A 19,531-nucleotide genomic window follows, 5' to 3' on the forward strand; every position below is an offset into this window, starting at 1 on the left:
TAAATCGATTTGTTAAAAAATATTTGGATTACTCGTTTAAAAAATAAGAAATGGACAAACTTAGATATATATGAGTGTATTTTTGGTAATCTCATGAAACAGATAGTTCATGATAGATATCATTTATGCATCAATCGAAAACGCGGTAAACCGGATGTTTCCTAAAAGGAGGTATTTTTCCCTACTATTTCTTACATTTGATTAAAGGAAAGTAGAAAAGAATTTTTGAAAGTAAATTAATTTTCTTTTCTGTTCTTTTTTCTTCATGAAAAAATTTCTTATCTCAAGTTAAAAATGGCAAAAAGTCTATGAGTTCAGTTAGATATAAAATTGATCTATAAAAATAAAATATTTTTTAAAGGTACTCGATTAAATTTATTTCAGAAATTAGAATTACTATTCATCTATAAAGACGATACACTAATATTTCTTACTTCTAATAAATGATGATATTAATGTATTTCATGAACATTATTTGATCAGAATTTATGATAAGGGTATTATGAAAGTAAACTGAAGGTTAACATAAGATAAGACATATTAATGTCATTTTAAAACAATCTTAAAATGAATAAAGTGGCAAATATATCAACTCCAATTAATTTGGATGATCCAAGATTTCGTATTAGACCATACCAACAAATTATAGCTTCTTGCACAGGTGCACTTATAACTTCAATATTTGGTAAGTGAATATAATTGATAATTATTTTTGAAAACAATATTTTTTATATAATTTGATAATAATTCTATATTGCATTTATTTTTATAAGTAAGAATTAAGCATAGTAAAATACATTTGTTTTTTTAGTTACACCTTTGGATGTAGTTAAAACACGTCTACAAGCCCAACAGAAAGCTATGATTTCTAACAAATGCTTCTTATATTGCAATGGATTAATGGACCATTTATGTCCATGTCTCAATGGAAAAGGACCAAATGAAAAATTTACTGGCACTATGGTATAAATAATAGATTGAATTACAATAAATTTTAATTGACACAATAATCGATCAAGTTCCTTCATATAAATATTAACGTTTTACTTATAGGACGCTTTTATAAAAATAAGTAAGAGGGAAGGAATTGGTTCGTTATGGAGTGGCTTGAGTCCAACTCTTGTATTAGCAGTACCTGCAACCATAATATATTTTGTTTCATATGAACAGTTAAGGATATACTTAAAAGTAAGTTAAAAATAAAAAAAAGAAGATATATTTATATAATAATTGATATTTTTGCAAGCTTGGCATTTATAGGATAAATATAATAGAAATTGGAGAAAAAATACAAAAAATGTAGAACAACCATTTTGGATTCCTATGTTAGCTGGAGGTACAGCACGTATTTGGGCAGCAGTTTTAGTTAGTCCATTAGAATTAATTAGAACTAAAATGCAATCTCAAAAATTAAGCCATGCAGGTAATGAAAGAGTAAGATATATGTATATAACAAAATATTATTAATAAAATAATTTTTTATTTTTATTCCTGCAGAAATAAGAGAAGCATTAAAGATACTTATTAAATACAGTGGTTTCTCTGGCCTATGGATGGGATTAGGATCGACACTTCTTCGAGACGTACCTTTTAGTGCCATTTATTGGTTTCATTATGAAACTATAAAACAAACATTCTGTGAGTCACAACAAACTTTTACTTTCAATCTTGCAGCAGGAGCAACAGCAGGATCTGTAAGTTTACAATTATTATTATTTCTTATAAATAATTAATAATATAATTGTGTGAATTCATTCTTTCTTTTTATTTTTTATATATAAAGATAGCTGCATTATTGACTATACCATTTGATGTAGTAAAAACACATAGGCAAATAGAAATGGGTGAAAAGGAAATATATTCAGGTATATGCTGTGTATTAAAAAAAAGATAATATTTCTTTTAAATGCATAACATTCACGTACACCAATTCATTTGTTTAATATGATTACAGATAAACCTGATCGTAGTAGTAATACATGGACTATAATACGAAGAATTTATAATCAAAATGGTATAAAAGGTTTGTTTACTGGTTTAATTCCACGTTTAGTAAAAGTTGCACCAGCTTGTGCTATAATGATAGCAACTTTTGAACATGGAAAACGATTTTTCCAAAAATACAATGCTAGCAAAGTACTTGAATTTGAGCATGATATATATTTATTACAGAATAAACGTAATAGTACCAAATGACATATGTAGTATTAGATATGATACTATACTGTACATATACGTCTTAAGTTAAAATCTTTATTTCATAATTATGTTCTCCATTTACTTAATATACTAATGTTTAGAAATATAAATATAAAATTGTATTTAACGTGTATTTATTATTAACCTTGATTATGACATTCTTATAACATTTTTACTAAAGCTTAGCATATATTTTAATAAAAAATAAAATTATCTTGAATGCTAGTCTCTATTATATTTATAAGAGAGATTCATACTTAATTATTACAGGTATAATAATTATTTAATTATTACAGGTATTTAAGATAAAGTTCACATTAAAAAAGTAGATTTAAATTATATAATTACTTATATAATTTTTAATATTTATTAATTAAAGCGTTGTATAGAAGTAAAGTTATTTGGAGATTGATTATTTAAATACAAAGTAGAAGATGTGTTACAATTGCAACAATTTTTTTATATATAAAAAAAAAAAAACGCGCGACTGAACATATAATAGCAAAATAATATTTAATTCTGTGCATTATAAATTCATTGCTATTTAATATAAAATAAATTTAAGATGATTTTTTATGAGTTTACAATAACGAGCCTAAAACTACAGAATATATCATTTAATACACATACGAATATAATAGTAATTTGAGACATTGCTATCTTGAATATATGTGGTTATTAACAACTGTAAATTAATCATACAAAGATAAGCATTACTATATTAAATCGGTATACTTACTTATGATTATTATCCATTAGGGCAGCTAGGAAATGTATGTTTTGTTTGCTTATAAAAAGTCATACAAATAATATTATAATAAAAATTAAGTAATAGAAAATTATATATAACACACACACACATCTGACATTTAATATTTTATATTCCATTAGCATGTTGCACAAATTTTATATCCTATGGAATAATAATTAAAATTTTGTTAATCTTTCATATTATAGCTTATATATCTTAACTTGTAATATTTTACACACTTTCAATTTATTCAAGAATATAATAGCTGGTTTTTGAAAATAGCTTCTAAATTGCTGCAGTATTCATAAAAATAACAATGCTGAAAGAATATGTATAGTGTGCAATATTTCATATATATTAAGTATATGTCACATATTTGCAAATTTAAAGAATTTCTTATGAATAAAATGATGACAAAACCAAACTTTAAAAAAATCATAAAAGCAGAAAAATATTTTATAGAATTTAATTTTTGTATTTCATGTTTCAGACTTCTTTATATAGTTATTTTTTTTTTTTTATTATAAGCTTTCGTCTACTATTATGCACTATTCTTCGCAGTTGATTTTATGTTTGACTGCATTATTTCATTGCAAGCAAATGATTATAAATTATTTACATACTCACAATAATAGCTATATGCTAAATGGACTGAAATATCTTTAAATTGAATAAGAACAAAGCATTTTTTTTGTTAAGTTTAATATACGAGGACTATTCATTTAAATTTCAATGAGAGATGGATAATTTCTTAAGTTCGTCTTATTATAAATTTCGTGAAATTATTTTTTAAAGAAAAAATAGTAAATAAAAAACAGCATTACTATTTTTACTACTTTTTTATATTTTTTAATAACTTATAATCATTAAATCATTTTATTATAGTTATATAGCGCTTTATAACTTTTAGCTTGAGGGACGTGTGCTTCTTATATTATTTTATAAATAAATTCTTTCTCTGCAACTTATATTTGTCATATAATAGAGATTTTATTTATATATAATAAGAATCAAATAATATTATATTTAATTATACACGACAATTATATATACAATATTAATGTTTCTCTTCATTACATGAACAGACCTCGTATATGATCAAAAATATGAAAAAAAAAATAGGGTAAAAATAAATTTAAAGGACAGAATAATGCATATGTATTCACTTTTACTGCATCATACATAACCATGATGCTTGTTTTTTTCCTTTTTTTTTGTTAACTATTTCTGTGAATGCATAATATATACTCATAAGAGCATCAGTGAATAGTATACCCTGATGTTGTTGGGGTTACAAATTCTTCAAACATATGACATTATGGACTTGTGCATATAGTCTTAGATTTCAAATTATTATGCACTTGCCATATCTATCATCAGTATCTTATTCCATTCTTCCTCCTGGAGACTGCTTCTGTAACATTAAAAACATGGGAAAAATATAAAATATGAAGCATTAATATATGATATTAAAGATTTAGAAAGAATGAATTGTATTTTGACTTGTTATTTAATCTATAATCAAAAAGATATTGTTTAATTAAAATCAATTGATTTTTATTGAATTTTTGCTTTAAAAAGAATATTTTCAACTAATAATGAATTCTGATAAAAATCATGTTCATAGTACAATAAAAAACAATATTTTATTATAATTGTCTTCTGTAATAGTATTTGATTTAATTACATTGTAACATTGATTGAAAGTCTACATTTGCAAAATGTAAATAACGATAAAATAAAATTTTATAGACTAAATTGGTTACAAAAGTAAGTCTTAAAAATGTTCAGCTCTATTACATTATAATAATTATTAAATAATTATAAAAGAACTGTGTGAATACAATCCATATATATCTTGATGAATATTAATTGTGTATTTGATATGTCAAATCTCTAATGTAATACAATATCATATCAGAATTATTCTTTTTTGGGAGATGATGTTAGATGTAGTATAATAAAATCTACCATTATTACAAGTGTACATTTTAATATATTATTCATTTTCAACCCTCCATTTATAGTGCATTACAAAAACACGACAAAGACATTCAGCAGTGTTTAATTTTGATATATGTTGAGATAAACTTGATGTACAAATGAACATAAAATTTATAATAAACTAATCAATATTTTCATTATATTGAAACTATGTTACTGTATAAAGACCGTACACTAATTTTCTTTCCAATAACTAAAAATTAAGCAATCATACTTCTGGAATATTTGTATTGCATTCGCCTATACACACATTTTAAGCAGCAAGGTAAGTCACTGACAGCACTGTTTACGCATTCCATCAGAATTCATTGTCGGCTTGACATCAATAGGTTCTACATTTTGGGGTCGAATTGTATCTCCCTCTGGTGGATCTCGTATCTGTTTTTGTGATACGATTCTGTATATTTCTGCAAGATTTAAATATGAATTATTACTATATAAATATCTCACATTATTTTCATGCAACAAACCTATTTATTTTTGTAGTGTAACATAACAGAGATTATATTCTTATATGCGCAAAGATTATAACAATTATTTTACACATGTATAATAAACATACAGATAATATCTATGTTTTCTGTCATAAAGATTAGAGTTACTTAAAATTATTTATTCTATAATACACACACCCACGCGCGCGCACACACACACACAAATATCTAAATAAATAGAAGTTTAGCATAAAATCATATCAAAATTGATTTACCTGTTAATATATTTTGGAACGCTGTTTCAACATTGGTAGAATCTAAAGCAGAGGTTTCAATAAATGAAAGACCATTTTTTTCTGCAAATGCTTTAGCCTCATCAGTTGGAACTGCACGTAAATGCCTTAAGTCTGATTTGTTTCCCACTAACATGATCACAATATTTTGATCTGCATGGTCCCGTAATTCTCGTAACCATCTTTCAACATTTTCATATGTCAAATGTTTTGCAATATCATATACCAACAATGCTCCAACTGCACCCCGATAGTATCTAATGATTAATGAGAATAAATTATAATATAAATAATATATAATTAGATATCTAAAATTCTAATTCTAAGAAACTTACGCAGAGGTAATGGCTCGATAACGTTCTTGTCCAGCTGTATCCCAAATTTGAGCTTTAATAGTTTTACCATCTACTTGTATACTGCGTGTTGCAAATTCAACACCTATAGTAGACTTTGATTCCAAATTAAACTCATTGCGTGTGAAACGAGATAGTAGGTTACTTTTTCCTACTCCAGAATCACCAATAAGAACAACTGTAATATTAAGAAATAAAGATAATAAAATATAAATAAAAATTTTTTAAGATTTTGACAAATGTTATTATAAAAGATATAATATCCATAGAAGCAATACCCATTTAACAATGAATACAAAATTCTTTCTTTTGAAGTAAATAATTTAAACTATAATTTTTTAAAGTAGATTTGTATAATAAATGTTATAAAAATTTATTATATTTCTTAAAACTTTTTATTTCTATTATATCATTTACTTCATTGAAAGTAATTTAGTGTTAAAACTTTAAATACTTTATTTTTCCATCTTTTTCCACTTTTATAAAAAATTTTCTTTATTTTTTCTTCTAAGATTTTCTCTAAGATTTACTTTTTCTTCTAAGATTTTAGATCTGTAGATACAGAAATATTAAGTTTAAAATATCTCTTATATATGTCATTGTCATCTTTATCACGCGCGCGTGCATGTATGATAATAAAGAAAGAAAAAAAAGAAAGAAAGAAAGAAAGAAAAAAGAAAAAAAGAAAGAAAGAAAGAAAGAAAGAAAGAAAGAAAGAAAGAAAGAAAGAAATAAAAAGAAAGAAAAAAAGAAAGAAAGAAAGAGAGAGAGAGAAAGAGAGAGAGAGAGAAAGAGAGAGAGAAAGAAAGAGAGAAATACTTTGTGTGGCTACACACAATGAAGTAAAATTTTCACGCATCTGTGTAGTAGTTATGTAAATGTTAGAAATATAGAGAAATATTCCGTTATAATATATATTGATGAACTTAGGAATATAAAAAGAAGCGACATTCTATTTCTATATACATATATTGTATACCATTATACATACTAAATCCAAGAAAATGTCTATCATAATTTGACATTTCAGAGTAAAATGATAGTTGTGTCACGCTCTAAGAGAGACATCATCTGATGTCATCATACGTCGACCACATTCTACGAAAATCCTAACAGTCATTCGTGCCTATAGAGTGAACGTCAGCGTGAATAACGTTCGATTCGACATCAAAGATTCCCTATATATTTAGCTTAATAGTTAATTTCAACGAATGAAAAAAATATATCTTAGAACAAAAACAAATGCGCAATACAAACGACAATGGTGGATTAAGGGAGAGATTTGCTTTACCTTTAAATAAATAATCATATTCGTCATCTCGAGTGCCCATTTCGCTTGCAGCAACAAACTCCTGTAATATAGACCGACGATGCCTCTCGATCGAAATACACTACTAAAATATACTTATGTATAAAATATCAGGAACCCACGGATTGGCCCCCCTTACTTGTTTTGTAACTGTGAATTTCAACTAACGTCGTTGAAAGACAGGAGATAAAAATATTACGATAAATAGTGCCCACTTCACGCTGATATAATTATTTTCGTTCTTTCAATTTAACTGTACAATATGGCCTCCTTTCTACGCCCCTCCAATACGAAGATCTGCACATGCGCATTAAGGATTCGTTCTGCGCAAGCGCAGCTTTGACTATAGGTTACATTAATGACAATATTGCAAACACATTATACATATGTACTTATGCACCAACGTTAATGCTGATCTTGACGTATCAATATGTTAATGAAATAAAAGATTAAAAGAGAATAACAAAATATTGCAAGTTGAAATTACAAATAGAAAAATTCAACGGCCAAATGTGTGTACAAATTAAATAATAAATTTTAATATCATTAGTTTTAATTTTGTTTTGATTTTTTTTTTATTTAATTATAGTTCATTTAGAATTATATCAATCTTATTTTTATATAATAAAAAATGATCCGATTTTATGAACTAAATTACTCATTAATCATTGATAGAAATAAAAAATTGTCAAAAATGATCTATTTCTGATTTTCTTATTTTAATCGAAAAACATCAGAGTAATCAAATATATACTAATTAATTTATGTAATATATATATATATATATATATATATATATATATATATATATATATATTAATTCTTATTTTATATATAATATAAAATATAATGTTCTAAATTCTATTTTACATTATATTATATGCATAGAAAGAAAACTTAATACTTACCATCATGTAAATGTATGCATCTTATATTTTGCATGAGCAATGTTAGTAAGACCAAATATAAATAGTAAATACAAAATGTTATTTGTGATCCGTCTCAGTTACTTTATGAAAACTATTCAGATGTATGGCGAGATTCCTGTATTTCCAATATTACAATAATTGTTTGGATTAACGCAATATTACTAATTTTATGCGATAAGACAAATATAAATGAGAACAAAATGGGAATAAAAGCGAAAACTACGTTTTCTAGCGTAACATACCTTTACTTTGTATAATCTATAGTAGCTTTTTCTTTTCCTTCTTTTTTTTTTAAATTTCTTTTCAAAGAATTTCATAGGTTTAAAAATGTTATATAGCTACAAATTTGTAATCATCATTACAAGATAAATTCACTCCCGTATGTATGTAGTGTGTAAAGGGGGGGGGGCGATAGATTTATATATAGATATATTTCTGTATTTAAATATACATAAATATATAGTCCACTATAGTTATAAATATCTAAGAAATTGTAAGAAATTTTGTTTTTGGGGAGATAAGGTGAGAAGAGGAGGAGCTAGACTGTATAAATCACAGTTCAAGTTCTTTTAGACTGTGGTGTAGCTATGCAATATATATATATATATCTATTTAAATCACGTGAAACCTAAAATCTAAAATATATACCAAAGATTGATAATTTAATCATATAATATATTTAAGTTAATGTGAAGTTTAATTACTTAAATATACTAATATCAATCGTAATAATTACAAGCATCATTATGATTTAATGCAACCAGTTGAGTACGATCGTCGCCACGGCTAGATTACTTTGCCTTTACCTATCTATTTATCAATGATCAAATCGTTTATTTATTTGTATATAACACGTTTAATAAACGTGCTATTATGATCATTTTTTTTTCTTTCTTAATATTTTTAAACTTGGTTGCTTTCGCTAGGCAAGATGATTCCGATATTGCAATATACATTAGAAAAATATGCTATGCCTAAAATAGGATGAAGGCCTGAAGGCAACCATAGAACAATATTTGCAATGTGTGCGTTATTTTCTATACAGATTTGTGTTTTTCTCATCAACATATTTAATAGTGCATTAAAAAAGATTAAGCTCTGACAATTAATTTGATATTGTCTACATAGTCAGAAAAAGTCAAAGTATAAAGTTAAGTATCTTTCGAAATTTTCCATAAATCATATGTAAAAAAAAAAAAAAAAAAAAAAAAAAGAAATCAAAACTTATTAGTATATGCCATCATGTTTTTATACATATACTAAACATTTTTTAAGTATAGTGTATGCTCAAATGTTATAAAGCATTTGAAAGAATTGTTTTACATTGATATAACTGTACTAGTTATTTACAAAGTAAAACAAAAAATGAGAAAAAAAAAGCAAAGTATGACAATTTATAATATTTTGATGAATTTTTTTCACTTGAAAAAATTTTGTTGTATTAATGATAAATAGGAAGTAATATAAAAGATTTGCATTTTCTGTACTCTCAATTATTAAACATATTTGATTATTTAAAAAATTATTGCTGTGGCCATAATATAAAATGACTCTCGTCTGTATTATATAAAATAATTTTTATACACTTAAAAATATCAATTTTAATATTATATCTTTAAAATTTAACTCATAACAAAACTTTAAATAAATATTTATATTGAAATATATATATATATATATATATATATATATATATATATATATATATATTGAAATATAATCATATAATTATATAATGAAGTATAATTTGATATATATATATATATATATATATATATATATATATATATATATCAAATATATAATTCTTATAACAAGCATTAACTTTTATTTAATTTGCAATGTTTTTCGAGCTATTACATCACAATGTTTTAAAAAAACAAGTATTTAAAATTGATTTTATTTTCATTTTAAGCTTTTTTACAATAAGGTAATATAAAATTATAAGGTGTTCATTATTCCCCATGTCAACACATCATGAAACCATTATAAAATTAATACCATTAATACACATTCTTATTTTTTTTACATCGTTTTTATTCATCTTAACCAGGTATTATGGAAATATTATCCCATGAAGAATATATTAAAAAAAATTATATAATGTATTAGTTTATTTATTTATTTTTTTATTTTTTTTTTATTTTTTTTATTATTTTTTTTTTTTTTTTAACGTGACTTATGTCATTTTGCATTACAGCCACACATATATATATAAGAGATCTCATTTTAAATTATAAATTGTTAAAAATCATTGATTATATATAAGAGTTATATTAACAAGAATCTCTTTGAGATAACATTAAGCAAACAATTTCTTCGTTGCTAATGTAGAAGAAAATAAATTATATGTATATTTATATATTTATGGAAAATAATTTGTTCTCTTTCTTTGCAATATTTACCAATGTTTAAAGCTCGTTAGAATTAATAACAAATCAGAAAATGCTTTCGTTGAGAGTATTCTAATTATATAATAAAGAAGTACGTATATATGTATATATATATGGCAGCACAGTCTTGACAACGCTTTGTCCCAAAATGATATAGATAACATAAAAGTATCAGTTACTTCCCTTTTTTTTATTTAATCCAGCAATTATTATTCATAATTTCATTGTATTAAGATGGATGCATATGAATTTATTTTTAAGGAATTAACATATTACGAACACAAAGTCCATAATAGTTTCCTTCATTATATTGCAGTTGATTTTGCAAAAAAAAAAATACAGTAAAGAACGGTCTCGTAGCACCATTTTAACATAAATCTTATAATGAGAACAATATTTTAGGATGATAACGTAGAGACGAAGATTAATTATGTTTTAACAAAGTCCTTTAGAAACATACACAGTGATCACCATGTGATAGTAGCCTTCTCTACAATGTTCATATATCTTTTACATTTTCTAATGCTGATCGTGTTTTTTTGCCAGCTATTCTTTCTTTTAATGTAATATCTGGGATCTAGAGAAACGTTATTACTCAGTTTTCAAGCACTGTAATGCAGCACCGGAATACCTTGCACAGCTACTCTATAAAACTCACAAAGAAAAAAAAAAAAAGAAATGAAATAAAAGAAAAACAAAAAACTAATTAATGATTTTAGTAGTGCTAAATATTTATACTCTATGTTTCAATACTCGCGGAGAAAAAACTAGGAATAAATATCTTCATAGAAGGGTTTTTCTTTAAAAGAATTGCTGCGACAGTGTAAATAATTGATTTGCATTATAGATTGAAACATATTTAATGAGTAATAATGCTGGTTATATTCACGTGAAGTTGCACATAAACACACAATACTACTTATACTTCATTGCATTATTTATGAATCAATAGACTAATATACTTAATAATTATTAGACTAATCATTAACCTAAGATTGTGATCACCCATCAATATCAGCCATTATCTAAGCAACATTCCCTTCTTGATATAGAAACAAAACAGCAATATATAAAATTTGCGATTAAATTGAAATTGCTAACGAGATAATTTTAATTGTTTGCCGACTGACTGACTGCACCAAAAATTCTGGATCTTCTTAAAAACAAACTTTATCCGCGAATTTTTGCATTTAAGTAAATTAATAATAAACATAATATAGAATAATAATAAATTGTAATAATCATAAAGATAATAATAGGTAATAGTAATAGTAAGCTGGCAGCAGTTAGTAACCAGATATATTCTCAGTTAGAACTCTCGCTAGATGACAATCTGACATGGCACTGATGTCCAATTTTGAAACATTCACACTCACACACTCATTCTAATTGGCAATCAAACAAATCATTTGCTGTCTGATGTTCTATTTCTCTACCCCCTTTCAATTTTCTATCTGAAATTAATTTTTTTGCACCTCTTACACTCTTTGTCATTCATACTTTTCTGCATGTATATTTCACTCCTAAACACACAATCAGCTGCCAGATAATTTATCTTGTTTCTTCTGGGTTTTATATTCTGTTTGTTTATATAGTTATATAACCATTTTCCCAACGACTACACACTAAATAGTTCAAATTTTTTGCACTTTTTCACCAACAACAACTGGATTATTGCGCCGTATCTCTTGAGCGCCCATTTCTCTATAATCAAATTTGCAGTCGTGCTTATCACTGTATCGATGCACGGAGCAGAATAGTCCTCCGCAACGACACTCAAATCCTATAAATGTAAGAAAGGTTTAGATGATGTTGAATATGTATTAACGATATAGAATAAAAAAAAAAATTTATATAAAATCTTTCGTAAATATTAACAAATAATATATCTTACCAGTTAATCCAACTTTTTTGCGACAAACAGCACAACGATTTTTCTTCTTCTTAGATTCTTTATCAGTCTCTTTGCCATCGAAGCACTCATCTGTATCACCACTACTCACTGAACCTTCAGCTACTGTAACGCTTACTCCTACTTCACTGTCCTGATCTTCCCTGCTAACCTAAATATATTACACAATATTTTATGGATTATTAAGAAAATAATACAAGAAAATAAGATTAAATTAAACAAAATAACGAGATATGTCAAGTCTAAAGAAAAAAAATTTAAACATAAGATTTGATATCTTATCGATCAAAATCACTTTGATTAAATATATATTACAATAACATACTTCTTTAGGATTGGGTAGATCTGTCGTTGATTGAGGTATAGTAGGAATGGTAGGTTGGGCTGTAGTCCCTGTAACTGCAGGACTGCCAAAACCGCTTTGCAACGTGCCAGCGTTACCAGAAACGGTCTGTGAAGTTGCAGCTGATACTGGTGGTTGTTGTTTCTTTTTTAAATTTTCTTTGTAGCAAAGAGAACAAAGTCCATCAGTGGCTGGCGAGCCATAAAATCCACAACCGCTGCGGCACAAAGCTTGCATTGGATTAGATTCACGTTCCATTGTGACCTGTTGTTACAATATTTCTGTGCCAGTAAAATTGACTTTTCTTCTATGATATTTGAAATCACTGTCTTTATTAACAGTGAATAGGTATAGTCAGCTTGGCACAGGATAACTAACTGTTTTCTGCCACAGCTTTCTTGCCGATCGCTCGTTTACGACCGCGTGTCACCATGTAGTCACCTATTACAAAGAAAAGAAATTATCAAGATATATTTCAATACTTATATCATATAAATAATTGAATTATTTTTATTCAAAATTATTTAAAACTTCATCAATAGGATTATATAGAACATTTGTTATAAAGTTTTTAATAATCTCAAGAAAGCATTAACACCGAATAATCAGAGAGATTATAACCTTTAAATAATATTTGAAATATCTGCACTTTCTTAACCAATATTACAATTTTAAATATAAAAGGAATAAAAAAATAAAATAAAACAAAGAGAAAATAATAAAAACGTATGCACTGTTATTTTAAAGTCAAATAAAAAATCATATTAAATTAATTAATAGAGGAAAATAACTCTTAGGTTCACATTTATTAAAACGTAGAAACATTATATATTGAAAAAGCAATAAAGAAATCTTGTTTTTAGAAAAATAACTAATAACAGTTCTCAAAAATTCGTTGGATAAAAATTACACGTAAGAAAAAATCTTAGAGATATAATGAGTATGAATTTAAAAGAATTCGTGGAAATTTTTACTACGTCATCTTTACGATCTGATTTTCTCTCGGCGCAATACGACCTTAACAAAAGGCGTGAAAATAGTGAGTGTGATATTACTCACTTTCCAACACGTAGTCGTGTTGCAAGAAACGTACAACATGGAGTAGAAGTTTGTTCCAAGCATTTAAGTAAACGCTTCGTATATCCGTATCGTGCTTAAATATCGTAACAAAAAAGAGTCCGTCGAGAAATTGTCGGTTGTAAGTCGCCTGGCGAATCTCCGCGCACTCTGCTGAGAGTTTTAGCACGTAATCATTTTATTTCACCCACCGATCTGTAATAAAGCGTTGTTAAATATTTGTAACTTTGTTATTCAATTGTTCGATACAATCTCGAAGTGAGAGAGAACATACAAGGACAGAACACAGAGCGATGATAACGACGGCAACGACAGACAAATGTTTTCATTATGGCGATCGGTCAAAGAACATGTAGGCTATGGACGAATACGCACGTAGGGTACGCGACAACAAGCAGCATTCACAAGTATTTTTTAACCAATTACTGCCAAGCTATACTTAAATTAACGTAATTAAAGCCATATTACAAGTTTATTGCTTTTGTCAACTTCTATAAAAGTATGCAACTACTTATAATATAAAACTATTTTCACACATACATTCACATATGCACACATATATACGCGCACACACACAGTGCATATCAAATGAAAGTAATATATTCGAATAAAATAATTGATATAAATATATATATATATATATATATATATATATATATATATTTATTGCAGTCAAATTATTTTTACTACATGATGACTTTAATAAAAAAGATTATTATAAGAAAAGTATAAGACACACTTTACGTCACAATACATGCACATCATACGTAAAAAGAAATAGAGTTTTAAAAAGAATCAAATGTTTTTACTTTTAAAACTACACAGGGATTAATCTTAAATAGTATTGCTCTAGGCGCCACGTTGCATAGCAAATGCTTAAGAACACTGCAGATGGCGCAACGAACGGAGCCCCGTGTTTCCACTCTTACTAGATCCAGGGATTTGACCCGAGCAGAGCTTTTTAGCGCATGCGTGGTTAAAGATCTTACCCGATGTGCTTAGTCTTATAAAATTAAAATATATATAGATATATAGTTAAGATATATATATATATATATATATATATATATATATATATATAATTACTAGGAAATAAATTCTACACACGTAACTACACTAATATGTGTAGAATTATATAGTCGTAGGAACTAAAAATGGAGTGTTAAGCGTACAGAATTGATTTAGAAAGAAAAAAAATCATTAACATCGAAAAAAAAATGTTTATACTGAAATTACACGTGCTCTCCTCCTATAAAACAATGATCTCACATAAAAATTCCTTAAATGGGAGATAAAGAATGACGATAAACTGAAAGATTTAATCGATAACATGTGAATAATATATTTATAGGATTTTCATCAATTACAACAATAGTTGGAAAAGAGAGTAATTATATCAAATAGCTACTTTAAGGTTGCCCAAGGTAAAAGTGTTGTTCATGGATAAATACGAGGGTGTGGACGAACGTCATCGTCGCCTTACTGCGCATGAGCGAAAAATATCCTATATTATCTGGCATCAATGGCTTAACCTCCATTATTATTACGTAGATCGGATGATATTTTTAATATTTAATTTATAACATGCAAGGGGAAAAAAGAAATATATTTTACATGAGAAATTAATGTAATTAATATAAATTAATTTTAATATCGTATAATAGCATATCAAATTCAAACATGTTCATGATTCGTAAAAATGACATGCTTCTAAATGGACTTCTGTTACTTTAGTAATATTATAACAATGTTAAAATAAAAAATTCTAATTAATAATATCATTCGGAAAAAAATTATTAACTGTACATTGATAAAGAGAAATCATATGTCACACAATTAAGAGAATTCTGCTTAATAGAAAATGTTTACAATAATATTGTATGAATCAATGAAGATATTTCTCATTTTTTTCTTTCTTTCTTTTCTTTTTTTATTCGAAATTGGTATCAATAACATTCTTATACTTCGCCTTCTCCTTATCGTGTATTTATCTATGGTGCCATATTCAAATATCACCAGATTCCCGCGATAATCTATTTTTTTTAAATAAAATATATACCAGATACAGTTTTTAATAATATTCCCTAGAAAATTTTATTTATTAATTCTCTCTCTCTCTCTTCTTTATTTCCTAAAAAAATTTACAAATTTCAAAACGATTCGTGTCTTAAGTTTGGTTATATTGTTCGATTATAAATCATAGCCATCATAAATTTTAATAGTTAAAAGAAAACAATACAATTAGATTCTCTGTAATTACAATATAATTTTAAATACTTAAACTATATATATATATATATATATATATATATATATATATATATATATATAAATATATATAACATTTTATTTAATTTTCATTTCGAACGGTGTATAAATATTTAAAGATGAATTCGATATAATATCAACATTTTAAAGAGATTTATGTAAAATTAAAACAATCGATTGAGGAAAAAAATAGAAGAAAAAAGAAAAAAAAAAGAAAAAAAAAGAAAAAAGAAAAGAAAAAAAAAAAGATCTACAAAAGCAAGACTTTCTCTCTCATTCTCGACAGAACTTCAGGGACGTATCGAGTTTTATGTATTAAATTAAGAAAAAGAAAAAAAAACTAAAAAGAAATAAAAAGGTCATTTTTTATTTTGTTCTCGCGCGATTAGAATATAATAGAAAAGTATACACAAACGATACAAATAATATATTCAAATCAAAATATGATTAGGAAATCTATTCGTATTGTTAGATAATATGCTTCATTTACGCTATGTATCGTTACCGTCCTGACAACGTGCACTATGTTTTATAGATTTTTGACCTTTACAAAGTCATATAATCAAAGTAATGTTATCTTAATTCTCGTATGATCTATTCGTTAAAACATCAAGTAATCACCACATCTGTTTCGATCGTAACCGAGATTAAATGAATAAAAATTAGTAGACAAATCATGTAGTAATGCCTTGAGAGAAACTTATTTCAAAAAGTAATACAAATCGATCAACGCATCTGTCAAGATATTTTTCGTTACCTTTTCGTTACCTTTTGTTAAAATAATTATCTCGAAAGATATTTTCTCTCTCTCCCCCTCTTCTCAATCCCTCTCGCGCTATCGTCTATTCTCGTATTTTGTCTATTTCAGCAATTAATTTGGATAAATGCCAAAATCAAACGTTAAATATAATACAAATTTTGATATCGAAAATAACATTGTTAAGAATTTAGAATGTATGTCTATATAATCTCGCACAGAACGAAATCTCTTATAATATAGAAAATTTTATATTAATTAGTCGATTTTAAATCATATATCGATTAACACACACACACACACACACACACACACACACACACTGGTCCGCGCGCACGCATAAAAAGTAATTTACATGTTTAATATTGGAACTTTGTTTTTATGTCATTGTAATTAGAAGTCAGACATGAATCGAATTTCATATGAAATAAAGAGAAAAAAAGGAAAAAGAAATAATAAAATAACCACACTACGGTCAAACGATTTTTAAAATCTGCCGTTAATTGTTATATTCTCGACGAATATATTGAAAAAGTTTCTTTAGAGAAATAAAGTCTACATCACGATATACATATATAACGCAAAACTAACTAAGCAGCGATCTTCAATTCATCACGTGACATAGGGATTCATTTCCTCTTATTTAGAGTACGACTATAATATACTACACATAGAGACGCCGCGAGAAGGAAAGTAATGTTCAACAGACATGAGTATCTAAAAATGCCTTTATACTAAATTCATAGTATACAAGAGAGTAGAGTTAGAATGCACTTTACGAAATAACGAGTTGAATATTTCGAAAAAAAATCTATAATAATCACGTTTCAAAGAATTTTTATTATCTCGATATCGCGAACGTACGATGACGATGATGATGACGACGACGAGGACGACAATGACGATGACAATGAGAAGTCGAGCACAGGATCACGTGTACCCGTTATTAACCAATTTTAAAAGTACGATAATTTATTCACGAAAATGTTAAGTAATTCTGCTATTAAAGTAGAATAGAATATTTAAAATAAAATTCTCTATTTATTTTTATATTCATTGTACGAGTATACCATTTCTCTCTAATGAGTTAATGTCGAACGGACTGAAAGTCTGATAAGTACCTTTCGACACTCGTTATCGACTTCCTCGTCGCCGTTCCGATGCTACGGCAAAAAGTCATCTATGTGTGTGTGTGTGTGTAGGCGAAGAATATAAATAGAGGAATAAGAAGTTTATTGAAGTCGGTGATATCGCTGCGAGGACTTTGAAGGTATGCTATGTGATATTCAAGCGCAACTACGACGACGACGACGACGACGACGACGACGACGACGACAAAGACCGCGACGACGATGACGACAAAGACGACAAAGACGACAAAGACGACAAAGACAATGATGAGGAAGACGATGACGATCAAAACTATACTGCTGCGCGACATTTGTAGATGGCGATACGCCAGAAGGAAAGGGGACAAACAGAGAGGAGGAGGAGGAGAAGAGAGAGAGAGAGAGAGAGAGATACATAGATAGAGAGAGATAGATAGAGAGAGAGAGATAGATAGAGAGAGAGAGAGAGAGAACTATTCAAAGGGATGCGATAGAGTTAGTGTGAACGGACATACATTAAACTACATATACGTAGTTAAAATTGGAGTAAACCTCGCGCTATCATAGTGATAATAATAGCAGTTATCGTAATCGTAGCCGTTGTAGCTTTAGATTCGCGGAGCCAGAGAACAACGCAACGCACGCAAAGGCTATCGCCGAGGAACAGTGACGAGAAAGGGAGGGAAGGGAGGCAAAGAGGGAAGGAGTAAGAGGAAGGGAAAGAGAAAGAGCGAAGACATGGCTACCATCCTTGAATACGCACTTAGCTCACAAATTGCGTCGCACATCCTTTGTTTCGTGCAATGGACATTAAATTCTCATTTTTCTTTCAGCCTATTTTATTTTCATGAAATTTTCACTATTATCCTTTGCGATTAAACGTAATATCAGCATAGCGGCTATCGATAGAAAATGATTACGTAGTAGAGACTAGTGTAGTGGCTATTTGATAAAAATAGTTTTCTTCCTCGGGAGAGTAACAGGCGGTTTGGGATTGCGACACTTACCGAAGGCTGTTGCGGTGTAGTGGAGCGCAATATGTCAGCTGACTTGACGTGTGACCGATTGTAATCCTGCATCAGTATCCGACATAATTCTCAGCAAAACATCAACCTTTTATTGTCAATGAGACACCTGCTTACCAATATTTAAACGGTATGCACTGTTTCACAAAGACACCGGGAGCAAATAAGCGTTTGAAACAAACTTAAATATTCCCACGAACGTACCCACCGATCGCGGAACGGAAGCCACCAAAGCTGCGGACACAGGAACAAGTACTGCCGATGACTGGTGCAAAGTTAGATCTCTTACTTTCCCCCACTCTCCTTATACAAAGCTCCCCAAGCGGTTGAAATACGAAGTTACCCGAGGACGACCGAACAATCGCGATCTCGAAC

At 27.6% G+C, this 19,531-nt stretch overlaps 3 protein-coding genes across 11 annotated transcripts; 1 reads left to right on the forward strand and 2 right to left on the reverse strand.

Moving 5' to 3' along the window:
- The first annotated feature begins 34 nt into the window (after positions 1 to 34).
- Positions 35 to 2,250, forward strand: LOC118451265 (mitochondrial glutathione transporter SLC25A40). 3 transcript variants are annotated; one of them, XM_035887650.2, is made up of 8 exons: positions 35 to 171; positions 484 to 685; positions 812 to 963; positions 1,054 to 1,188; positions 1,261 to 1,423; positions 1,498 to 1,694; positions 1,784 to 1,865; positions 1,955 to 2,250. In XM_035887650.2, exons 2-8 carry the CDS (start codon positions 568 to 570, stop codon positions 2,194 to 2,196), a joined length of 1,089 nt encoding a protein of 362 aa, XP_035743543.1. In that variant the 5' UTR covers positions 35 to 171; positions 484 to 567; the 3' UTR covers positions 2,197 to 2,250. The 3 variants fall into 3 exon arrangements, with proteins under 3 accessions (XP_035743543.1, XP_035743539.1, XP_035743542.1); XM_035887646.2 differs by having other exon boundaries at positions 52 to 171; positions 385 to 685; XM_035887649.2 differs by having other exon boundaries at positions 135 to 361.
- Positions 2,251 to 2,673: 423 nt separating this feature from the next.
- Positions 2,674 to 7,634, reverse strand: Rab11 (RAS oncogene family member Rab11). 3 transcript variants are annotated; one of them, XM_035887653.2, is made up of 5 exons: positions 7,026 to 7,152; positions 6,017 to 6,212; positions 5,664 to 5,938; positions 5,205 to 5,361; positions 2,674 to 4,364 (listed from the first exon to the last, which is right to left on the reverse strand). In XM_035887653.2, exons 1-4 carry the CDS (start codon positions 7,057 to 7,059, stop codon positions 5,225 to 5,227), a joined length of 642 nt encoding a protein of 213 aa, XP_035743546.1. In that variant the 5' UTR covers positions 7,060 to 7,152; the 3' UTR covers positions 2,674 to 4,364; positions 5,205 to 5,224. The 3 variants fall into 3 exon arrangements, 2 of the variants coding, with proteins under 2 accessions (XP_035743546.1, XP_035743545.1); XR_004841063.2 differs by lacking the exon at positions 7,026 to 7,152 and adding an exon at positions 7,326 to 7,634 and having other exon boundaries at positions 2,683 to 4,364; positions 5,169 to 5,361; XM_035887652.2 differs by lacking the exon at positions 7,026 to 7,152 and adding an exon at positions 7,326 to 7,634 and having other exon boundaries at positions 3,829 to 4,364.
- Positions 7,635 to 11,978: 4,344 nt separating this feature from the next.
- Positions 11,979 to 19,432, reverse strand: drn (zinc finger AN1-type doctor no). Of its 5 annotated transcripts, none has more exons than XM_085658691.1 (6): positions 19,139 to 19,432; positions 18,895 to 19,030; positions 13,980 to 14,192; positions 12,903 to 13,361; positions 12,560 to 12,728; positions 11,979 to 12,448 (listed from the first exon to the last, which is right to left on the reverse strand). In XM_085658691.1, exons 4-6 carry the CDS (start codon positions 13,176 to 13,178, stop codon positions 12,300 to 12,302), a joined length of 594 nt encoding a protein of 197 aa, XP_085514817.1. In that variant the 5' UTR covers positions 13,179 to 13,361; positions 13,980 to 14,192; positions 18,895 to 19,030; positions 19,139 to 19,432; the 3' UTR covers positions 11,979 to 12,299. The 5 variants fall into 5 exon arrangements, with proteins under 5 accessions (XP_085514817.1, XP_035743551.1, XP_085514816.1 ...); XM_035887658.2 differs by lacking the exon at positions 18,895 to 19,030 and having other exon boundaries at positions 19,139 to 19,204; positions 19,274 to 19,422; XM_085658690.1 differs by lacking the exon at positions 18,895 to 19,030.
- Positions 19,433 to 19,531: the final 99 nt, after the last annotated feature.

This window comes from Vespa mandarinia, chromosome 8 (assembly GCF_050613455.1).
Source record: "Vespa mandarinia isolate Hongniang chromosome 8, ASM5061345v1, whole genome shotgun sequence".
Taxonomy (NCBI): domain Eukaryota; kingdom Metazoa; phylum Arthropoda; class Insecta; order Hymenoptera; family Vespidae; genus Vespa; species Vespa mandarinia.

What these genes read in the sequence shown, in the direction of transcription:
- LOC118451265 (XM_035887650.2), top strand. Translation starts at nt 568, where the DNA reads ATGAATAAAGTGGCAAATATATCAACTCCAATTAATTTGGATGATCCA. An exon ending in CAGGAGCAACAGCAGGATCT is followed by an intron (nt 1,695 to 1,783) that starts GTAAGTTTACAA and finishes TTATATATAAAG; the next exon opens with ATAGCTGCATTATTGACTAT. An exon ending in TGAAAAGGAAATATATTCAG is followed by an intron (nt 1,866 to 1,954) that starts GTATATGCTGTG and finishes ATATGATTACAG; the next exon opens with ATAAACCTGATCGTAGTAGT.
- Rab11 (XM_035887652.2), bottom strand. Translation starts at nt 7,365, where the DNA reads ATGGGCACTCGAGATGACGAATATGATTATTTATTTAAAG. An exon ending in ATATGATTATTTATTTAAAG is followed by an intron (nt 6,213 to 7,325) that starts GTAAAGCAAATC and finishes TTAATATTACAG; the next exon opens with TTGTTCTTATTGGTGATTCT. An exon ending in GTTCCAAAATATATTAACAG is followed by an intron (nt 5,362 to 5,663) that starts GTAAATCAATTT and finishes TAAATCTTGCAG; the next exon opens with AAATATACAGAATCGTATCA.
- drn (XM_085658690.1), bottom strand. Translation starts at nt 13,178, where the DNA reads ATGGAACGTGAATCTAATCCAATGCAAGCTTTGTGCCGCAGCGGTTGT. An exon ending in ATCTACCCAATCCTAAAGAA is followed by an intron (nt 12,729 to 12,902) that starts GTATGTTATTGT and finishes TAATATATTTAG; the next exon opens with GTTAGCAGGGAAGATCAGGA. An exon ending in CAAAAAAGTTGGATTAACTG is followed by an intron (nt 12,449 to 12,559) that starts GTAAGATATATT and finishes TTACATTTATAG; the next exon opens with GATTTGAGTGTCGTTGCGGA.